The 25164-nt window shown below is 38.4% G+C and overlaps 1 protein-coding gene across 1 annotated transcript; it reads right to left on the bottom strand.

Moving 5' to 3' along the window:
- On the bottom strand, positions 1-25164 carry LOC132558277 (transient receptor potential-gamma protein-like). The gene is given in 10 exon segments (XM_060222822.1): positions 1-273; positions 545-586; positions 2181-2376; positions 5048-5400; positions 6720-6859; positions 8338-8487; positions 8920-9103; positions 9242-9246; positions 9945-10548; positions 24751-25164. Coding segments are annotated over 10 exon segments (2361 nt in total).

Genomic DNA, 25164 nt, shown 5'->3' with positions numbered 1-25164 from the left:
TCAGTCTGGTGTCAAATTCTGTGTGGAGTCGAAGCTGTCAGACAAACTCCCGACAAGCTGTTTCCAGTATCGCAGTTTCTTACTCGTAGGCTTTGGTTGGTTGGGATTCGGTGTTTTCATTCCATTGCTGCGTAGAATTTCTAGAAGCTCGTAACGAAATGAAGAAATGTCTTGTTTAATTTCACTGACATCGTCCTCTGTGACCCCTTCTCCTCGCTCAGGGCCTCGCTGTTTTTGCATTATGTAACGCTTTATGAGGTCCCTCATCACAGCCTGTGATAGAACATAGACCAACAGCTGTTACATCAGAAATCATCACTGAAGGCAACTATATATTAATTTCCTGATTTTATAAACAAGATATAATAAGAAAAATATTTCATCAAAGGAAACATGACAGAGCTTTTCAAGTTGTATCAAGTGAAATTTTGCCATAGTAATTATCAAACAAGACATCATTGAAAAATTAGTTTGATTGCATAGAAAGTTATTACCAGTATTCTTTAGGAGTTGCCTCCCTTCCCTCACTGATCTACAAACTTACCTGATATCTTATTTCTCTCTCATTTATCTTCTTAACAATTTTCTGGAACAAAAATATTAAGATAACACATCAAATTGTGAAAAGTCTAGAATTAAAAGGTAAAGAAACTGTTGATTGATTTACTAATTTATATGCCAACATGCATATTAGAAGAAATAAATCACAAGCCTATCCGGCCTTATTCTTTATTTAGTACTGAGGAAGAATGTAGTCAAATTGTCACAAAGTTATTAAAAATAATACATTCTCGTAACAAGATCTATTAGTGTTTACACCAGTATAATTATGTGTATAAGTACACATTATCACTAATTTAGCCCTTACAGATTATCAATCTCTTATACAATAACATTATCACTAATTTAGCCCTTACAGAGTATCAATCTCTTATACAATAACATTATCACTAATTTAGCCCTTACAGAGTATCTCTTATACAATAACATTATCACTAATTTAGCCCTTACAGAGTATCAATCTCTTATACAATAACATTATCACTAATTTAGCCCTTACAGAGTAGAGATATCATGTTACTATAAATAGGTAGGGATATCATGTTACTATAAATAGGTAGCAGGGGTATCATGTTACTATAAATAGGTAGGGATATCATGTAACTATGAATAGGTAGGTATATCATGTTACTATAAATAGGTAAGGATGCTATGTTAATATCAATGGGTAGGGATATCATGTTACTAGAAATAGGTAGAAGGAATATTATATTACTATAAATAGGTAGTAGAGATATCATGTTACTATAAATAGGTAGCAGGGGTATCATGTTACTATAAATAGGTAGGGATATCATGTTACTATCAATAGGAAAGGATATCATGTTACTATAAATAGGTAAGGATAGTATGTTACTATCAATGGGTAGGGATATCATGTTACTAGAAATAGGTAGAAGGAATATTATATTACTATAAATAGGTAGGGATATCATGTAACTATAAATAGGTAGTAGGCATATCATGTTACTATCAATAGGTAGTAGGGATATCATGTTACTATCAATAGGTAGTAGGGATTTCATGTTACTATAAATAGGTAGTAGGGATATCATGTTACTATCAATAGGTAGTAGGGATTTCATGTTACTATAAATAGGTAGTAGGCATATCATGTTACTATAAATAGGTAGTAGGGATTTCATGTTACTATCAATAGGTAGTTATGTAATGTTACAATAAAAAGGTAGTATGGATATTATGTTACTATAAATAGGTAGGAATATCATGTTACTATTAAAAGGTAGGGATACCATGTTACTATAAATAGGTAGTAGGAATATCATGTTACTATAAATAGGTAGTAGGGATTTCATGTTACTATCAATAGGTAGTTATATAATGTTACAATAATAAGGTAGTATGGATATTATGTTACTATAAATAGGTAGGAATATCATGTTACTATTAAAAGGTAGGGATACCATGTTACTATAAATAGGTAGTAGGAATATCATGTTACTATAAATAGGTAGGGATATCATGTTACTATAAATAGGTAGTAGGGTAATAACGTTTATAGATGGCATAGTCACAATTTATATCTAAAGTTGATAATGCGGTAAAACATGAATAAATTAAGTAAATACATATCAGTATGTATCCAAATAAGAACTTACTGATATATTTTGGTATGAGTTGCTCATCATTGCAATAAGAAGATTTAGGAGGACAACTAGAGCTATCCAGCTGTAACTCCCAAACATCAGCTTCCCAATGAACTCTGTGAACTCGTGTGGCTCTTCCAACTCTGCATGCTCCAAATCTACCAGTCCATATATTGACCAGTATAGACTCTGTATGATCTCAAACAAACTGTAAGGTACAAAACAGACACACACATGAACTGATTGAACTAGTTAACTTCTATATATACTGTGTGGTGTAGTTATCTCCTATATAAACTGTGTGGTGTAGTTATCTCCTATATAAACTGTGTGGTGTAGTTATCTCCTATATAAACTGTGTGGTGTAGTTATCTCCTATATAAACTGTGTGGTGTAGTTATCTCCTATATAAACTGTGTGGTGTAGTTATCTCCTATATAAACTGTGTGGTGTAGTTAACGCCTATAAAAACTGTGTGGTGTAGTTAACTTCTATACAAACTGTGTGGTGTAGTTAACTCCTATATAAACTGTGTGGTGTAGTTATCTCTTATATAAACTGTGTGGTGTAGTTATCTCCTATATAAACTGTGTGGTGTAGTTAATGCCTATATAAACTGTGTGGTGTAGTTATCTCCTATATAAACTGTGTGGTGTAGTTAACGCCTATATAAACTGTGTGGTGTAGTTATCTCCTATATAAACTGTGTGGTGTAGTTATCTCCTATATAAACTGTGTGGTGTAGTTAATGCCTATATAAACTGTGTGGTGTAGTTATCTCCTATATAAACTGTGTGGTGTAGTTATCTCCTATATAAACTGTGTGGTGTAGTTATCTCCTATATAAACTGTGTGGTGTAGTTATCTCCTATATAAACTGTGTGGTGTAGTTATCTCCTATATAAACTGTGTGGTGTAGTTAATGCCTATATAAACTGTGTGGAGTAGTTAACGCCTATATAAACTGTGTGGTGTAGTTAACGCCTATATAAACTGTGTGGTGTAGTTAACTTCTATATAAACTGTGTGGTGTAGTTATCTCCTATATAAACTGTGTGGTGTAGTTATCTCCTATATGAACTGTGTGGTGTAGTTAACTCCTATATGAACTGTGTGGAGTAGTTAACGCCTATATACACTGTGTGGTGTAGTTAACTCCTATATAGACTGTGTGGTGTAGTTATCTCCTATATAAACTGTGTGGTGTAGTTAACTTCTATATAAACTGTATGGAGTAGTTATCTCCTATATAAACTGTGTGGTGTAGTTATCTCCTATATAAACTGTGTGGTGTAGTTATCTCCTATATAAACTGTGTGGAGTAGTTAACTCCTATATAAATTGTGTGGTGTAGTTAACTCCTATATAAACTGTGTGGTGTAGTTATCTCCTATATAAACTGTGTGGTGTAGTTATCTCCTATATAAACTGTGTGGTGTAGTTATCTCCTATATAAACTGTGTGGTGTAGTTAACTTCTATATAAAATGTGTGGTGTAGTTATCTCCTATATAAACTGTGTGGTGTAGTTATCTCCTATATAAACTGTGTGGTGTAGTTAACTTCTATATAAAATGTTTGGGATTCTTGACTCAAACATGAACTGTGAGTTTTTGACTTGTTTGTCTTTTTGTACAATCTTTGACATTGCATTTAGTAAATGCTGCCGGTGGAATTTTTTTCGCTCCTGAGATTTGCTGTAAGCTACATTCAACATTTCAGTACACACATGTTCTAGGAGCACCTCCCCTTATAGAATTTTTCATTTCTTGTGAACAATTTTAGTTTCCCTTAATTGCCTTCAAGGTTGTTGTCCCTCAGCATCACTAACGAGCCTTAGAAGGATGAAACAGCTGTATGATGTAGCATCACTAACGAGCCTTAGAAGGATGAAACAGCTGTATGATGTAGCATCACTAAGAGTCTAGAAGGACGAAACAGCTGTATGATGTAGCATCACTAACGAGCCTTAGAAGGATGAAACAGCTGTATGATGTAGCATCACTAACGAGCCTTAGAAGGATGAAACAGCTGTATGATGTAGCATCACTAACGAGCCTTAGAAGGATGAAACAGCTGTATGATGTAGCATCACTAACGAGCCTTAGAAGGATGAAACAGCTGTATGATGTAGCATCACTTTATATAAACAGCTGTATGATGTAGCATCACTAAGAGTCTAGAAGGACGAAACAGCTGTATGATGTAGCATCACTAAGAGTCTAGAAGGACGAAACAGCTGTATGATGTAGCATCACTGACGAGTCCTAGAAGGACGAAACAGCTGTATTGTAGCATCACTAACGAGCCTTAGAAGGATGAAACAGCTGTATGATGTAGCATCACTAACGAGCCTTAGAAGGATGAAACAGCTGTATGATGTAGCATCACTAACGAGCCTTAGAAGGATGAAACAGCTGTATGATGTAGCATCACTAACGAGCCTTAGAAGGATGAAACAGCTGTATGATGTAGCATCACTAACGAGCCTTAGAAGGATGAAACAGCTGTATGATGTAGCATCACTAACGAGCCTTAGAAGGATGAAACAGCTGTATGATGTAGCATCACTAACGAGCCTTAGAAGGATGAAACAGCTGTATGATGTAGCATCACTAACGAGCCTTAGAAGGATGAAACAGCTGTATGATGTAGCATCACTAACGAGCCTTAGAAGGATGAAACAGCTGTATGATGTAGCATCACTAACGAGCCTTAGAAGGATGAAACAGCTGTATGATGTAGCATCACTAACGAGCCTTAGAAGGATGAAACAGCTGTATGATAAGATTTTATTCATTTTTTATTTTATCCTATCTTATTCTTAATTTATATTAAAAAGTACAACACAGTATTCACTTGTGTGTCTTCAGTACTTACTTAGCAAAGCTTTTGTATCGCCTGTCACATGATGCCTTGACGTTGTAAAGCTTGCATTCCTTCTCCCGGAGTGTTGCATAGTACCAGTACAGGTGGTTTAGACCACAGGAGAAAGAAAAAAGCACCATCATATACACTATAGCAAACTTCATGATGTCTACAATCATGCGACCAAGGGAGATCTGAAGAGGCCCCAGGTGGGGGTTTACAGTGAACATGTAAATCAGTTTTAAAGAACTAAATATATTGGCTGCTGCAAACAAGGCCTCTGCAATCAGGTTAGGGTCGTATGCATTCCAGTCTTTTCTCTGGAGGTTGGCAGACTCTTTGCCCTCACTTTTTTCCTGTTGGACCTGAAGGAAATATATATCATCATCAAATCTTTAATAATGATACACATTGTAGAGAATTTGGATTCTCTCCATTATGTTGACACTAGTGATGTCTTATCAGAAAGGTTACAAGTCAATTAGTAATTATACAGTAGAAAATATACTAATATAATGGATGCAGGGATGCGTCTATATCAATATCAATAATTATACATAAAATTAAATCAATAGTCCATTCTCGTTATCGATTTGAAGCTAGCAAGATGGTTAAGTTGTAGTTTTAAACAATTCCATTAGTTGTCCAGATTAATCTCTTTATTGATTACTGCTTGTACTACCAAATCTGGTAAGTTGTTCCCCACATCATCAATACTGAGTTCCAATCAATATTTCAGGATATCCAACCTGCAGTATTTGAGGATCTGCGGAGTTGGTGTATAAGAACTACCTTACCTGTAGGTAAGTAATCACACGCAGTGTCAATGTAGTGATGTATAGAGAGTTGGTGTATAAGAACTACCTTACCTGTAGGTAAGTAATCACACACAATGTAGTGATGTATAGAGAGTTGGTGTATAAGAACTACCTGTAGGTAAGCTTACCTGTAGGTAAGCTTACCTGTAGGTAAGAGAGTAATCACACACAATGTAGTGATGTATAGAGAGTTGGTGTATAAGAACTACCTTACCTGTAGGTAAGTAATCACACGCAGTGTCAATGTAGTGATGTATAGAGAGTTGGTGTATAAGAACTACCTTACCTGTAGGTAAGTAATCACACACAGTGTCAATGTAGTGATGTATAGAGAGTTGGTGTATAAGAACTACCTTACCTGTAGGTAAGCTATCACACACAATGTAGTGATGTATAGAGAGTTGGTGTTTATAAGAACTACCTTACCTGTAGGTAAGTAATCACACACAGTGTCAATGTAGTGATGTATAGAGTTGGTGTATAAGACTTACCTTACCTGTAGGTAAGCTATCACACACAGTGTCAATGTAGTGATGTATAGAGAGTTGGTGTATAAGAACTACCTTACCTGTAGGTAAGCTATCACACACAATGTAGTGATGTATAGAGAGTTGGTGTATAAGACTTACCTTACCTGTAGGTAAGCTATCACACACAATGTAGTGATGTATAGAGAGTTGGTGTTTATAAGAACTACCTTACCTGTAGGTAAGTAATCACACACGATGTCAATGTAGTGATGTATAGAGAGTTGGTGTATAAGAACTACCTTACCTGTAGGTAAGCTATCACACACAATGTAGTGATGTATAAAGAGTTGGTGTATAAGACTTATCTCACCTGTAGGTAATAACAAAATAACTTACCTGTAGGTAAGCTATCACACGCAGTGTCAATGTAGCGATGTATAGAGAGTTTGTGACAAAGTCCAGAATGTTCCACATATCATGGACATATTCATGGGCACCCTCATCCCATAGCTGCTTCACCTCTGCCCACACCAGACCTGCCAGCATACACCAATTGATGAATTGAAATATGTATACAACTTCTTTGAGAACAAGAGGTCCAATAGGCCTGCACACCTGATGTTCATTGCTTTGTATAGGTAGATCTTTTCACCTCATTCACATTCAGAGTATTTTAGAATTAAAAAAAAATAATTTCAAGGTTTAAAAAAATTGACTCTCAAGACCTAAGGTCATGGTCATTTCTTTTCGCAAACTTTTTTCAGGCTTCTTCCTTGTAAACTACAGGCCAAAAACAAGATTCTACACCTAGTTTCTAGTAGGTATTGAGAAGTTGTTTAAAGACTTTTTCAAATTTGACCCCTGTGACCTTGAATATTGGTAAAGGTAAGTTCTTTTGTTCCAACTTTGTTTGCCTTTATCCTAGGAATCTTCCAGTCAGATATCATGACTCTAGGCCTTTTGGTTAATCATAGTTGACTTCTGTGATCTTAACTAAGGGTCAAATCTTCTAGTGCAAAATCATAATTCAAGTCCTTTTAGTTATTGAGATGACATTGTTTGAAGGGACATGTTGACATCTGATGACCAGACATACCACATCATAAGTTCACTTTGACCTTTAAGCCAGGTGAGCTAAAATCTTAACCAAGGCAGGTAATCCTATCTTTACAAAGCTTAATGTGGCTTGTTTATCACTTACTTTGTCTTTTTAAAATTTCTTTTTTCTAACAAAATTGAACGTAAAACAAACAACAGTAAGTATTGAATTTAAACAAGAAATGTTGATATGGCGTAAATGTCCTCACAACCCCTCACATACGGACTTGTATTGCAGATGGGACATCCAGGACTTAATCTACATCAATTACAAACATAGAACAATAAGTAATTGTAATGGCAGATTTGTTGATGGTGGTCTTCTAACATAATGGAAAGTAGTCTGCAAAACAAAGGAACAAAGGGCCAGATATGCAACCAAACTTGGACTTTTCAACCTGGCTTTAAACTACATCTGCATTTCTGAATGTTATTTCATATATTTTTCTATTCAATATTTAACAATATTGCACATACATATCTTACATAAGGGATTGGGACAAAAGGCTTACACCTCATAGCCACACTTCCAATTAAAAGTCAAATTCTCTAAACATAAGGTAAAAATGTCTGGAAAATTGTCCATATTCAAACTCTGTAAGCCCATAGTTAGATGCTACACACCAGGTTTGAAGTCAGTATCTCTGAACATATTGGAAAAAACCCTGGAAATTGTTTTGGGAATTGAGAATGCACAGACGAGCGCGAGACTGATTCCACTCCTCCCCTCCACATCTAATTATAGAGATACATCAAATCTGTCACTGAAAAAGTGGCTAACAGGAAGTTTCATGTTACATATAATCACAAGCTCAATCTATTTATTTTTTGTTAAAGTGTACAGAGAGTCTAAAATGTGTGGTAATGTCAGCTTCAAAATTCTCTCCCCTTCCTAACAAGAGTTGTATCTCTTTACCTGCCACATAGGCTAGGATCATCCACTCCACATTAGTAGCTGGAGCACCTCTCACCTCCTGGCTGATCTTGTCGATGTCAGACACTGAGTCCTCTTTGGATGACCAAGGGAAAGGGATTTCCACTCGCTGGGACACCAGTATAAGTAATACTGAAAAGGGAATTATTCAGTGAAAACCACAGACTGCTGACGCTGAAAGATCTATTCTTTACCCTATTCAAACTCTAAATTATTTCATAACTGATGTTTTTCTGACTAAAAACTGATTTGAATTCTTGATTGCCCTGACTGCCCAATGAATGTAGATGATGTATTATAAAAGTTGAATCTTAAATATTCTTAATCAATTATCAATACACTGATAAAACGCTATCTCAGAAATATTTAAACCACTGCCAAAAAATGTCGCAAGGCAAACTATTAATAGCAAAATGATGAGAAACCTTTAGCAAAAGCTAGTGTTTTATATTGTAATATGACTTAGTCCTCAGTGGTCAGATGCCAATGAAGTCTTTAATTCTCCTTAATCAATTTTTATGATGTACAATAATCAAAGAATACTTAGGCCACCTTAATACACACCTAAAAATGTCAGGTATGAAGCACTGTGGCATATAAACTTTATAAAAGGTTTACGGAGCAGTTTCCCTGGCCCACTCTTTGGTGCGACAAGGTAGAATACGGAGAGGAAAGGGAACATTATTCCAATGAGTGAGGTAACAAACAGACGGCGAATGATACTATGGCGACGGAATCCTGGCAAGCCCTTGGGATGAGCATAAAATTAGAGGAAAATCCAACTGGACATGTCAAAATAATTGATATATCATCTGTCTTCATACCTCATCTGTCATCAACTGGACATGTCAAAATAATTGATATATCATCTGTCTAGGCTTCATACCTCATCTGTCATCAACTGGACATGTCAAAATAATTGATATATCATCTGTCTAGGCTTCATACCTCACTCCTACATACATGATACAAAGAGTACCACTGCCTATCAGAATGGCCCAAAATTAATTGACACACATTAGTATTCATATTCATATGTAGGTCCATCCAAACCAGGGATGTGACTCTTCAGACTAGAACAATGATTAGGGGCCTTCCATGTTTGACATTATAGTGAACATCACCAGTACTAGAAATTAGGCGACAAAAAGTCTGACACATTTAAGGATAGGTAAACTTCTTCGATCAGTTGACTCCTGGTGAAATTCCTACCAAGATTGGTCCATAATGTCAAAATAAACTTGATAATCCTGATATTTGGTCAGCTGATTTCCGATCTTACTTCAACTCAAATAAAGTGTCACCTGAATTTTAAACCTATTGGCATTGCTTTTTGATTCAAATTTTGATTCAGGAATTGGAAAATGTTAACCAGTCAAAAAATAAACAAATTATTTACCATTTAAAATACAAATGAAAAAAAAGACTGACCTTGAGGTTTATGATGGTGACCTTGACAACTGGTCAGTTATTTTTCTTATCTCATTGATTTTGACCAAATATCCTTCACAATGTTATAACAAGATGTGAACAAGTTAACAAATACAAGCATTTGACATTGACCTTGAAATATGTTTATTGATCAAAACACCATGTAGTACATAAACAATTTTATCCCATTACATCACAAGTTGAATGATCCTGTTGGTTAATTACCTTTTTCTGGTTGAACTTAATGGCTAATTTCAGTCTGGACAGCCTTACTTTTTCCTCTGTCGGAGGTTCTGTCTGTTCAGGGGGAGTAACTCCATGATTACCAATGTCATGGTTTAAGATAATCTCTAGTTCCTTTGAGCCTCGAGTTTGCTCTAATAAATCAACAGCAAATTCTTTACACTTTTTTGCTAACTTTTCATAGTCCAGTTTGAATTCATTTTCAAGTTTGCTTAGTCTTTTCAATTCCCGACTTAACTCAAATGACGTAAGGATGGGATCTTTACTGGATAAAGCAATGAGGGACGGACTCGCTAGAGCACGGTATGCATTAATGCGGGATCGCGAGTGACGAAGGCTATCTTCATTACTGCCATGTAAACAGTTTTTACATATACATCGCACATCGTGGGGTTTTGGGATCCGATAGCCTCGGTCCAGCAAAAGTTTGATGATTTCATAATTGTCTCTATGTGCAGCAAGTATGATAGGTGTAATATCCGGAGTAAAGGAGCTGGAGGGCACAGACTGGTGGAGAGCCTGAAACAGAGGAAGATTATACTGTAATATAACACTGAGGTGGAGGAGGTAGAGGGCACAGACTGATGGAGAGCCTGAAACTGGAAGATTATACTGTAATATAACACTGAGGTGGAGGAGGTAGAGGGCACAGACTGATGGAGAGCCTGAAACTGGAAGATTATACTGTAATATAACACTGAGGTGGAGGAGGTAGAGGGCACAGACTGATGGAGAGCCTGAAACAGAGGAAGATTATACTGTAATATAACACTGAGGTGGAGGAGGTAGAGAGCACAGACTGATGGAGAGCCTGAAACAGAGGAAGATTATACTGTAATATAACACTGAGGTGGAGGAGGTAGAGGGCACAGACTGATGGAGAGCCTGAAACAGGAAGATTATACTGTAATATAACACTGCTGATTATATGGTGGAGGTGTGAGGTAAGGACAATGGGCACAGACTGATGGAGAGCCTGAAACAGGAAGATTATACTGTAATATAACACTGAGGTGGAGGAGGTAGAGGGCACAGACTGATGGAGAGCCTGAAACAGAGGAAGATTATACTGTAATATAACACTGAGGTGGAGGAGGTAGAGGGCACAGACTGATGGAGAGCCTGAAACAGGAAGATTATACTGTAATATAACACTGCTGATTATATGGTGATACCAGGATGATTGTGTGACACAGTGAGTTAACACACCTCTTCCCCTCCCACCCCTTTCTGTTTATGTTTAAGGACAATGGCTTGATTTTCTAGCAGGGGATACTGTAAAGGAGTAACCTGGCAACCAAGGGGAGGGGGAGGAGAGGGAGAGATATTAGAGAAGGTCCATCTGTAGTAGCTACATGTAGTTTATTTGTGGTCAACAGAAGAAAATGTCTGCAGCAGAGCTGAGGAGAAATTTCTTACACAGAGGGAACAACCACCTGTCTGGAGATAGGGCTGCAAACACAGCCGATCTTATCACTGCCATGTTTGTTTATAACTTATATCATTCTAATAAAGCTTATACAAACACATGAGATAATTAAGACAGAATCTGGAGGGAAGGCGGTTGAGAGTGTCCATTGACTACAAACCCAGAATCAGCTGTAAATATTCACCAGGTAGTCTGATAACATTTCTTCATGTAAACATGTAAATGTCAGTGTGTGGGAAGGTACTCCACATGGTGAACGCTCTTCTATCTAACACAACCAGACTCCACATGGTGAACGCTCTTCTATCTAACACAACCAGACTCCACATGGTGAACGCTCTTCTATCTAACACAACCAGACTCCACATGGTGAACGCTCTTCTATCTAACACAACCAGACTCCACATGGTGAACGCTCTTCTATCTAACACAACCAGACTCCACATGGTGAACGCTCTTCTATCTAACATAACCAGACTCCACATGGTGAACACTCTTCTATCTAACACAACCAGACTCCACATGGTGAACGCTCTTCTATCTAACACAACCAGACTCCACATGGTGAACGCTCTTCTATCTAACACAACCAGACTCCACATGGTGAACGCTCTTCTATCTAACACAACCAGACTCCACATGGTGAACGCTCTTCTATCTAACACAACCAGACTCCACATGGTGAACGCTCTTCTATCTAACACAACCAGACTCCACATGGTGAACGCTCTTCTATCTAACACAACCAGACTCCACATGGTGAACGCTCTTCTATCTAACACAACCAGACTCCACATGGTGAACGCTCTTCTATCTAACACAACCAGACTCCACATGGTGAACGCTCTTCTATCTAACACAACCAGACTCCACATGGTGAACACTCTTCTATCTAACACAACCAGACTCCACATGGTGAACATGGTGAACTCTTAACACAACCAGACTCCACATATCTAACACAACCAGACTCCACATGGTGAACGCTCTTCTATCTAACACAACCAGACTCCACATGGTGAACACTCTTCTATCTAACACAACCAGACTCCACATGGTGAACGCTCTTCTATCTAACACAACCAGACTCCACATGGTGAACGCTCTTCTATCTAACACAACCAGACTCCACATGGTGAACGCTCTTCTATCTAACACAACCAGACTCCACATGGTGAACGCTCTTCTATCTAACACAACCAGACTCCACATGGTGAACACTCTTCTATCTAACACAACCAGACTCCACATGGTGAACACTCTCCCATCTAACATAACCAGACTCCACATAGTGAACGCTCTCCCATCCAACACAACCAGACTCCACATGGTCCACGCTCTCCCATCTAACACAACCAGACTCCACATGGTGAACACTCTTCTATCTAACACAACCAGACTCCACATGGTGAACACTCTTCTATCTAACACAACCAGACTCCACATGGTGAACGCTCTTCTATCTAACACAACCAGACTCCACATGGTGAACACTCTTCTATCTAACACAACCAGACTCCACATGGTCCACGCTCTCCCATCTAACACAACCAGACTCCACATGGGGAACGCTCTTCTATCTAACACAACCAGACTCCACATGGTGAACGCTCTTCTATCTAACACAACCAGACTCCACATGGTGAACACTCTTCTATCTAACACAACCAGACTCCACATGGTGAACGCTCTCCTCTTCTATCTAACACAACCAGACTCCACATGGTGAACACTAACACAACCAGACTCCACATGGTGAACGCTCTTCTATCTAACACAACCAGACTCCACATGGTGAACGCTCTTCTATCTAACACAACCAGACTCCACATGGTGAACACTCTTCTATCTAACACAACCAGACTCCACATGGTGAACGCTCTTCTATCTAACACAACCAGACTCCACATGGTGAACGCTCTTCTATCTAACACAACCAGACTCCACATGGTGAACGCTCTTCTATCTAACACAACCAGACTCCACATGGTGAACGCTCTTCTATCTAACACAACCAGACTCCACATGGTGAACGCTCTTCTATCTAACACAACCAGACTCCAAATGGTGAACGAGTCTGGTGAACGCTCTTCTATCTAACACAACCAGACTCCACATGGTGTACACTCTCCCATCTAACACAACCAGACTCCACATGGTGAACGCTCTTCTATCTAACACAACCAGACTCCACATGGTGAACACTCTTCTATCTAACACAACCAGACTCCACATGGTGAACGCTCTTCTATCTAACACAACCAGACTCCACATGGTGAACACTCTTCTATCTAACACAACCAGACTCCACATGGTGAACGCTCTTCTATCTAACACAACCAGACTCCACATGGTGAACACTCTTCTATCTAACACAACCAGACTCCACATGGTGAACACTCTTCTATCTAACACAACCAGACTCCACATGGTGAACGCTCTCCCATCTAACATAACCAGACTCCACATGGTGAACGCTCTTCTATCTAACACAACCAGACTCCACAAGGTGTGAAGGCTCCCATCTAACACAACCAGACTCCACATGGTGAACGCTCTTCTATCTAACACAACCAGACTCCACATGGTGAACACTCTTCTATCTAACACAACCAGACTCCACATGGTGAACGCTCTCCCATCTAACACAACCAGACTCCACATGGTGAACACTCTCCCATCTAACACAACCAGACTCCACATGGTGTACACTCTCCCATCTAAGACAACCAGACTCCACATGGTGTACCCCTGTCCTGTCTAGCACAACCAGACTCCACATGGTGAACGCTCTCCCATGTAACACAACCAGACTCCACATGGTGAACACTCTCCCATGTAACACAACCAGACTCCACATGGTGAACACTCTCCCATCTAACATAACCAGACTCCACATGGTGAACATTTATTGGTTGCTACACTGTCTAACACATCCACTCCACAGAACATCTAACTAAAACCACTAGCAACACAATATTATTTGTCTTGTCTTCTTGGAATAAAGTTGATTCTACATGTCTGAGAAAGGGAGACTCATAGTCTCATTGTCTGGGGAAGGGTGAAATTTGGTATGGTTGTGTATTCTTTACAGTAGAGAACACCAGAGTAAAACTTACAGAGCTCCTTTATACTTTAAGCCTTACAGGACAGCTTCGGAGCTCCTCAATACAATGAGCCTTAAAGGACAGCTTACAAAGCTCCTAAATACAGAGACCTACAGTAAAACTTATATGGCTCCTTAATATACAGAGTACCTAAGTACAGGTTACAGAGCTCCTCTGTACATTGCACTTAACAGTACATCCTACAGAGCTGAATACATGGAGCCTTACAGTACAGCTTACAGAGCTGAATACATGGAGCCTTACAGTACAGCTTACAGAGCTCAATACATGGAGTCTTACAGTACAGCTTACAGAGCTGAATACATGGAGCCTTACAGTACAGCTTACAGAGCTGAATACATGGAGCCTTAAAGTACAGCTTACAGAGCTCAATAAATGGAGCCTTACAGTACAGCTTACAGAGCTGAATATATGGAGCCTTACAGTACAGCTTACAGAGCTCAATAAATGGAGCCTTACAGTACAGCTTACAGAGCTCAATAAATGGAGCCTTACAGTACAGCTTACAGAGCTGAATACATGGAGCCTTACAGTACAGCTTACAGAGCTCAATACATGGAGCCTTACAGTACAGCTTACAGAGCTCAATAAATGGAGCCTTACAGTACAGCTTACAGAGCTCAATAAATGGAGCCTTACAGTACAGCTTACAGAGCTCAATAAATGGAGCCTTACAGTACAGCTTACAGAGCACAATAAATGGAGCCTTACAGTACAGGTTACATAGCTCAATACATGGAGCCTTAGAGTACAGCTTACAGAGCTGAATACATGGAGCCTTACAGTACAGCTTACAGAGCTGAATACATGGAGCCTTACAGTACAGCTTACAGAGCTGAATACATGGAGCCTTACAGTACAGCTTACAGAGCTGAATACATGGAGCCTTACAGTACAGCTTACAGAGCTCAATACATGGAGCCTTACAGTACAGCTTACAGAGCTCAATACATGGAGCCTTAGAGTACAGCTTACAGAGCTGAATACATGGCGCCTTACAGTACAGCTTACAGAGCTGAATACATGGAGCCTTAGAGTACAGCTTACAGAGCTCAATACATGGAGCCTTAGAGTACAGCTTACAGAGCTGAATACATGGCGCCTTACAGTACAGCTTACAGAGCTCAATAAATGGAGCCTTACAGTACAGCTTACAGAGCTCAATACATGGAGCCTTAGAGTACAGCTTACAGAGCTCAATACATGGCGCCTTACAGTACAGCTTACAGAGCTCAATAAATGGAGCCTTGCAGTACATCCTACAGAGCTGAATACATGGAGCCTTACAGTACAGCTTACAGAGCTCAATAAATGGAGCCTTACAGTACAGCTTACAGAGCTCAATACATGGAGCCTTAGAGTACAGCTTACAGAGCTCAATACATGGAGCCTTAGAGTACAGCTTACAGAGCTGAATACATGGCGCCTTACAGTACAGCTTACAGAGCTCAATACATGGAGCCTTACAGTACAGCTTACAGAGCTCAATACATGGAGCCTTAGAGTACAGCTTACAGAGCTCAATACATGGAGCCTTAGAGTACAGCTTACAGAGCTCAATACATGGAGCCTTAGAGTACAGCTTACAGAGCTGAATACATGGAGCCTTACAGTACAGCTTACAGAGCTGAATACATGGAGCCTTACAGTACAGCTTACAGAGCTCAATACATGGAGCCTTAGAGTACAGCTTACAGAGCTGAATACATGGAGTCTTACAGTACTGCTTACAGAGCTCAAAACATAGAGCATTACAGTACAACTTACAGAGCTCTTCAGTACATTGAGGCTTACAAGACAATTACAGAGCTCAATACATTGAGCATCATAGAGTGCAGCTGACAGAGGCTTTAAAAAGTTTGGTTTAGAGGAATTTCTAAAGATAATGGATTTGATGGTATATGTTTGAAATACGAAATAAAAAAGAGCGCTGCTCTTTTGTTTTGAGTAATGTTTCTGTTAAAATTAAATCAGGCTTTCACTCTGTATGATGACGAGACCTGAGGGACATCCTGGTGCCTACAGTCTGTTTCCACAGAAACACCATATCACACATAGGATCAATTTCTCATTCTTACATTTATTCATATGATGTTAACTTTGTCAAAATCAGATGTTGAACTGAAAAAGGAATTCAAAGTTAATTTCTTAAATGGACAATTGAGGTCACTAATATATATATATATATATATATCCACCATCGCCAGTGGGCAGTCAAACTTCTGATCAAAGCCCTTTCTGATGAAGGATCCATGGTAAAGGGGGAGTGGTGGAGATGGGTGGTGTAGTGGGTGGTGGATGGGATGTTGGGAGGGTGCGTGTAAAAGAGTTGTCGAGTAAAGAAAAGATTTAATCAATAGTTATCACATTTGAATATTCATAGTTATGTATATCCTGTCCTGAGTTATTATTCAAAGATTAACTGATAATGAATTTTCCAATTCTGCAGTGTATAAGACATCTGTACTCAACCATTGAACTTGAGCCTACCCTGACATTTTTCTAAGGTAACCAAAATCAAATATGATCTCAACTCTATATATACTGTCAGTATTTGGCTAAACTCTATATGTACTGATGTCAGTATTTGGCTAAACTCTGTATGTACTGATGTCAGTATTAGGCTCAAATCTATATATACTGATGTCAGTATTTGGCTAAACTCTATATGTACTGATGTCAGTATTAGACTCACCTCTATTGTACTGATGTCAGTATTTGGCTCAACTCTATATATACTGATGTCAGTATTTGGCTCAACTCTGTATGTACTGATGTCAGTATTAGACTCACCTCTATATAAGGTCAGTATTTGGCACACATCTGTAAGTACTAAGGTCAGTATTCAGCACACCTCTATAAGTACTAAGGTCAGTATTCAGCACACATCTGTAAGTCCTAAGGTCAGTATTCAGCACACCGCTATATGTTTAAAGGTCAGTTTTCATCACACCTCTATATGTTTAAAGGTCAGTATTCAACACACCTCTATAAGTACCGAGGTCAGTTTTCATCACACCTCTGTAAATACTAAGGTCAGTATTCAGCACACCTCTATAAGTACTAAGGTCAGTATTCAGCACACATCTATAAGTACTAAGGTCAGTATTCAGCACACCTCTATAAGTACTAAGGTCAGTATTCAGCACACATCTGTAAGTACTAAGGTCAGTATTCAGCACACATCTGTATGTACTAAGGTCAGTATTCAGCACACATCTATAAGTACTAAGATCAGTATTCAGCACACCTATGTAAGTATTTAGGTCAGTATTCAGCACACATCTGTATGTACTAAGGTCAGTATTCAGCACACATCTATAAGTACTAAGATCAGTATTCAGCACACATCTGTTAGTACTAAGGTCAGTATTCAGCACACATCTGTTAGTACTAAGGTCAGTATTCAGCACACATCTGTAAATACTAAGGTCAGTATTCAGCACACATCTATAAGTACTAAGGTCAGTATTCAGCACACCTATGGAAGTATTTAGGTCAAGTATATTCAGGTATTCAGCACACCTATGTAAGTATTTAGGTCAGTATTTAGCACACATCTGTATGTACTAAGGTCAGTATTCAGCACACATCTGTAAATACTAAGGTCAGTATTCAGCACACATCTATAAGTACTAAGGTCAGTATTCAGCACACCTTTCATTACTGATAAGGCTTATGTACTCTATAATATCACATGTATCAGGTCACACTTGGTAATTAATCATTATTTGATAAGAGATGAAACATGACTTACAGTGTTAGTCTGTGAAAGTACTATGGAGATACAGAGATCAGAAATGTTGCCTAGTTTTAGAAGCTATTTTGTGAGGGGAAATGGTGATCAGAAAAAATTCTGGTCTAATTTTCTGGGAGCTCCAGAGATCAGAAAATCCAAATCCTTTGAAAGTCTTCACATGCCTGCATGCACACAAACATGCACGCATTCACACAGACTTTTTGACGTTACATGTTTATTAAAGCCATCTTTCACAAATCTATAGATAATTAAAATGGCGTTTGTTGAAGACTTTAATCATCCTTGGAGATTGAAGTTTTTGCATCAAGGCAGCAGACCTGTTTACATATTAATTGACAGGATCTCATTTCCAGATTTTGTTATGGTAGCTTATGTACTTAGAGAAAAATTAAGCTCAACCAGGAGTTAAACACAAAAACTTAACATGACACTATTATTTAACCAAGTCTAATTAGTTGTAAATTAAATGTTGAAATCTTGATGTAAAACATGTGATCAGACACTCTTGCATATATAAAAACAGGTTGGTGATGATAGCACTGATGATTCAATTGAAGAATTTGGAGTTTAACGCAGATATTAACACTGGCAGAATAATGATGCCTAAATTTTGCTTCACTTCACAGTAGCTGCCAGAGGAAAAATGCCTATGTCTCACTTTGTCACTCTGTCACATGCCAGACAAAAAAAAATCATCAATGTAAATCAAGTATAAAGAGTGACACAAGGACCAGATGATGTTAGTAGAAGGCAGACATATCAAAATATATACATGTCTTCCTTCCATTAGAAGTGTATCCTCAGTGCATCCTCCTTATCCTGGAAGGTTACTATGGCAAACAGATTAATGGATGTTAATGATAATTTTTATTTTTATTTTTTAACCAGCAGTTTCTGTCTGCCCTACACTCATCACACACATAGCTACTTTAATTATTAGATTTATCATATACACTGCAAACATATTCTAAGATTTCATTAAAAGTGTGTGATACTGCATCAGTACAACAGAAAATTTCTATGATTTGCACAAAATTTGAATTAAACTGTGGTTGTTTTCCAATGAATGAAAAAATCAACAGTCAGGAAACAAACATATACATGTGTAACATCACTGTATTCAATCAATAATCCTATCCCCCACAGGACATGGCTGTAGTGTTAAAACACAACACATTATCCTATCCTCCACAGGAAGTGGCTGTAGTGTTAGAACACAACACATAATCCTATCCTCCACAGGACGTGGCTGTAGTGTTAGAACACAACACATTATCCTATCCTCCACAGGACATGGCTGTAGTGTTAGAACACAACACATAATCCTATCCCCCACAGGACATGGCTGTAGTGTTAGAACACAACACATAATCCTATCTTCCACAGCAAGTGGCTGTAGTGTTAGAACACAACACATAATCCTATCCTCCACAGGAAGTGGCTGTAGTGTTAGAACACAACACATAATCCTATCCTCCACAGGACGTGGCTGTAGTGTTAGAACACAACACATAATCCTATCCTCCACAGCAAGTGGCTGTAGTGTTAGAACACAACACATAATCCTATCCTCCACAGGACATGACTGTATTGTTAGAACATAACTATCCTCCACAGGACGTGGCTGTAGTGTTAAAACACAACACATAATCCTATCCTCCACGGCAAGTGGCTGTAGTGTTAGAACACAACACATAATCCTATCCTCCACAGCAAGTGGCTGTAGTGTTAGAACACAACACATAATCCTATCCTCCACAGGAAGTGGCTGTAGTGTTAGAACACACCACATTATCCTACCCTCCACAGCAAGTGGCTGTAGTGTTAGAACAAATCCTATCCTCAACAGGACATGACTGTATTGTTAGAACATAACTATCCTCCACAGGACGTGGCTGTAGTGTTAAAACACAACACATAATCCTATCCTCCACAGGAAGTGGCTGTAGTGTTAGAACACAACACATAATCCTATCCTCCACAGCAAGTGGCTGTAGTGTTAGAACACACCACATAATCCTATCCTCCACGGGAAGTGGTTGTAGTGTTAGAACACAACACATAATCCTATCCTCCACAGCAAGTGGCTGTAGTGTTAGAACACACCACATAATCCTATCCTCCATGGGAAGTGGTTGTAGTGTTAGAACACAACACATAATCCTATCCTCCACAGCAAGTGGCTGTAGTGTTAGAACACACCACATAATCCTATCCTCCACAGGACGTGGCTGTAGTGTTAGAACACAACACATAATCCTATCCTCCACAGGAAGTGGCTGTAGTGTTAGAACACAACACATTATCCTATCCTCCGCAGGACATGACTGTGTTGTTAGAACATAACACATAATCCTATCCTCCACAGGACGTGGCTGTAGTGTTAAAACACAACACATAATCCTATCCTCCACAGGACGTGGTTGTAGTGTTAGAACACAACACATAATCCTATCCTCCACAGGACATGGCTGTAGTGTTAGAACATAACTATCCTCTACAGGAAGTGGCTGTAGTGTTAGAACACAACACATTTTCCTATCCTCCACAGGACGTGACTGTAGTGTTAGAACATAACTATCCTCCACAGGAAGTAGCTGTAGTGTTAGAACACAACACATAATCCTATCCTCCACAGGACATGGCTGTAGTGTTAGAACATAACTATCCTCTACAGGAAGTGGCTGTAGTGTTAGAACACAACACATAATCCTATCCTCCACAGGACGTGACTGTAATGTTAGAACATAACTATCCTCTACAGGAAGTGGCTGTAGTGTTAGAACACAACACATTATCCTATCCTCCACAGGAAGTGGCTGTAGTGTTAGAACACAACACATAATCCTATCCTCCACAGCAAGTGGCTGTAGTGTTAGAACACACCACATAATCCTATCCTCCACAGGATGTGGCTGTAGTGTTAGAACATAACACATAATCCTATCCTCCACAGTAAGTGGCTGTAGTGTTAGAACACACCACATAATCCTATCCTCCACAGGATGTGGCTGTAGTGTTAGAACACACCACACAATCCTATCCTCCACAGGATGTGGCGATAGTGTTTTAACTCATCACATAATCCTATTCCCCAGTGAAATCTTTATGATCCAAATTGTAGTGAGAGCTTTGTTTGTGATCTGAGCTAAGTGGGAGCTTTGTTTGTGATCTAAGTTGAGTGAGAGCTTTGTTTGTGATCTGAGCTGAGTGAGAGTTTTGTTTGTGATCTGAGCTGAATGAGAGCTGTTATTTTGATCTGAGCTGAGTGAGAGTTTTATATATGACCTGAGCTAAATGAAAGCTTTGTTTGGGACCTGAGCTGAGTGAGAGCTTTGTTTGTGATCTGAGCGGAGTGAGAGCTTTGTGTTCTGAGTTGAGTGAGAGCTTTGTTTGTGTTCTAAGCTTAGTGAGAGCTTTGTTTGTGTTCTGAGCTGAGTGAAAGTTTTGTTTGTGACCTGAGCTGAGTGAGAGCTGTTATTGTGATCTTAGCTGAATGAGAGCTTTGTTTGCAACCTGAGCTAAGTGGGAGCTTTGTTTGTGATCTAAGTTGAGTGAGAGCTTTGTTTGTGATCTGAGCTGAGTGAGAGTTTTGTTTGTGACCTGAGCTGAATGAGAGCTGTTATTGTGATCTGAGCTGAGTGAGAGTTTTATTTATGACCTGAGCTAAATGAAAGCTTTGTTTGGGACCTGAGCTGAGTGAGAGCTTTGTTTGTGATCTGAGCGGAGTGAGAGCTTTGTTTGTGTTCTGAGATGAGTGAGAGCTTTGTTTGTGTTCTAAGCTTAGTGAGAGCTTTGTGTTCTGAGCTAAGTTTTGTTTCTGGAAAATCATTGTAAATCTTTCTTATGGTCATATTTTCCTTACTCATCAGATTTGAGTTTTATTTAGATTCTGCATGTCAATATTTTCTTTGTTATTTTTATGATCAGAGTTGATTGGAAGGTCTGTTTGAGATTAGAATAATTGGAAACTTTGATTGTGTTCAAAATTAATTGGAAACTTTGATTGTGTTCAAAATTAATTGGAAACTTTGATTGTGTTTAGAATTAATTGGAAGCTTTGATTGTGCTTAGAAATAATTGAAAACTTTATTTGTGATAAGAATCAGTTGGAAGTCAGTTATTTTTTTGGGTTGAAATTTTCATTTTAAAATCAGAAAATCAAATTTTTAAGAAATTACATTTTTTTTTTTTATCTGAATGTATGTCTGTAAGTAATGTTCATGAGTTTTGCTCCTGGTGTTATGTTTCAAATAAAAGATCAATGATATAAGTATTCTATAAACTTATGTCACAAATATTCTACCTTCCATTTAATCCAACCCAATCCTGGTTCATGGGCCTTAACAGTCAGCTGACTATAAAGACTAATGAGATACAATAGTAACATCAGTAGCAGTTGTTGGGAAAATCCTGGGTAAAACAGTTCCCAACACTTAAGCAGTAAAGACAAAAAACACTCTTTATTTCAATTTCTAAACTTCCAGCCAAACAGCATCAGTGAAAATGGGGAAGAAGTTTTAAAAATGTTTTTCAAGATGACTACCATTTTGGATTTCAGACTGACAATGATAGGATTATTTGAGGCAAGTTTCTGCTGAATTCCACACATGGAACTTGGTGTGCCTTTTGGTTGTTGAGAAGAAGTTGATTAAAGATTTTAACATATTTGATCCCTGTGAACTTGGAAGTTGGTCAAAGTCATTTATTTAAACATATGAAGGTGCAAATAGATTCATTTATTATAAGTACCATTGGATAAGTAGAAATGGCCATGTTGGCTAGAATTGTTAAGGATATGTAACAGAATTTAGTCTCACTATATAATCAGGAATGAAATTTACAGGCATCTTATTTTTGGATGTATCAAATTTTGTCTATCAAAGTAATGTACCACGAAATAGTGAAAATAACCTCCCCACAAAAACAACAGGTAGTAGGATATTGATAAACTCAATTAATAAAACAATATTTGTTCTCATATATAATTTCCATACCAAGCAACATAACATGGATATACAAATAATGTTGTAATCTACACATATTGAAGAAAACCAATTCTCATGAAAAAAATTGTGGATTTAGTTGTAATCCTGGTACACTATAAAAGCATGTGTGTGCCCCGGAGATATGTGTTGTGGGTAACATAATGATGATTCCTCCCCGAAGGTTTCTGGGTGTCTATCATTAACTAGCAACACAATCTAGCCTGGTTGTATCATTATACTGTCATCATGCTGGAAACTACATCAGGTCTTGCCTGTCTCTGCTGCATGGCTAAGCTCCGCTGAGAAATGTCACTGTTACAGACTTCTCATCAGAAGCATTTCACATTAAAACCTCACAGCCATGTGTTCTTTAGGTGGTCTGGCCTTCCAAGGAAACAACTAACATCTATTTCTACCTATAGCAAATACCAGAACATTGTGATCACTGTATTTTTTTTACTTTATTTTCATGTTTCTGTTATTGGTATTATAGTATCAATAACACAGACAAAAGGTGATATGATCTAACAACATTCTATAATAATGGTTATGTAACACATTGTTTTCATTGGATGATTTTCATCATCTAATCTCGATATACTCATCAATCTCCAAGTCGTTTCCATGGCAATCATTCTGATGCTAGCTCAAATATGCTGCCCAAAATTCAGGATCTTATCTCCGGTTAAAGCATAAAATCTATCATACTATCCCCTAAATCTTTTTATGTAGACAACAGCAATCAGTGTTAATAATGTACACAGATGTGCAGATTTTATAGGTAGGAACTTTGTACCCAGGTTTGTACTTTGTACCACACATTGTGGGTATGGTTTGTACCACACATTGTGGGTATGGTTTGTACCACACATTGTGGGTATGGTTTTTACTTTGTACCTCAGTCAATAATTCTGAAGTCATCTGACCATTTCTTTCACCTGTATGCCATAGCTTTGGTCAATATTTATGGTCTTTTTCTAAATGAAAATTTTATTTATTTTATGAAAAGGGTGAAACAAGCTGGCCCTGGTGTGAAGCACATGAGGGTACTGTGTGCAAACTGGCGACAGCTGACCCATATGGTCAGGTGACTCTATACATCTTTACTGTTGGCATAATGATACCACTGTCCCACATAACATGCCCCCTCCCCCAACCTCACCCTCCCACTCTCCATTATTTTTATCTTTATTTTTCAAACATTTTTATTCAATCAAATCATAGAAAGTTTGAATTCAAAACTTCAAACTCACTGGTCATGGAAAGTATTAAAATAAACACGGATTAGATCACTAGTCCTGACATCCATCTCGGACAAGTGACAGAGAAACAGATCTGCCTTGTGAGATATAGTATTATCATGTGACAACCTTTGATTGAGACTTGTTATACAGAATAGAAACACAGAATACTAACCTCCTCCCCTTTCAGAGCATATTCATGGTTCAGTAACAATTCCACCGCCTCCACGTTTTCTTCGTTGATAGCATGAAGAAGTGAATCTCCAACATCCACATGGTAACTTAACAACAGTTCAATCATTTCAATATTTTCATTTTCAATAGCAACAAGGAGTGCAGTTCGTCCAAGTGGGTCGACACAGTTAATGTTGAGTCCAGTCTGTGTGCCAACACTGAGGTACTGTCGTGTGCTGGGGATGTCACCACGTTCTACTGCCAAAAGGTATTGCTTTTCATCATTAGTCAGGTCAACCTCCTTACGTATGACACCCATACCTAAACAGTCGCCATCCATGTCAGTTCCACCCTCGTCCACCAGGCGTGACGAGTTCATCAGCGTCTCCCGGTAACGGCGGTATACCTTGTCCAT

Source organism: Ylistrum balloti, unplaced genomic scaffold (assembly GCF_031769215.1).
Source record: "Ylistrum balloti isolate Yb309-2 unplaced genomic scaffold, AGI_CSIRO_Ybal_v1 Utg370778, whole genome shotgun sequence".
In the NCBI taxonomy this organism is placed as follows: Eukaryota; Metazoa; Mollusca; class Bivalvia; order Pectinida; family Pectinidae; genus Ylistrum; species Ylistrum balloti.
Note: the sequence above shows the minus strand (reverse complement) of the source record. Positions and strands in the feature narration are given on the sequence as shown.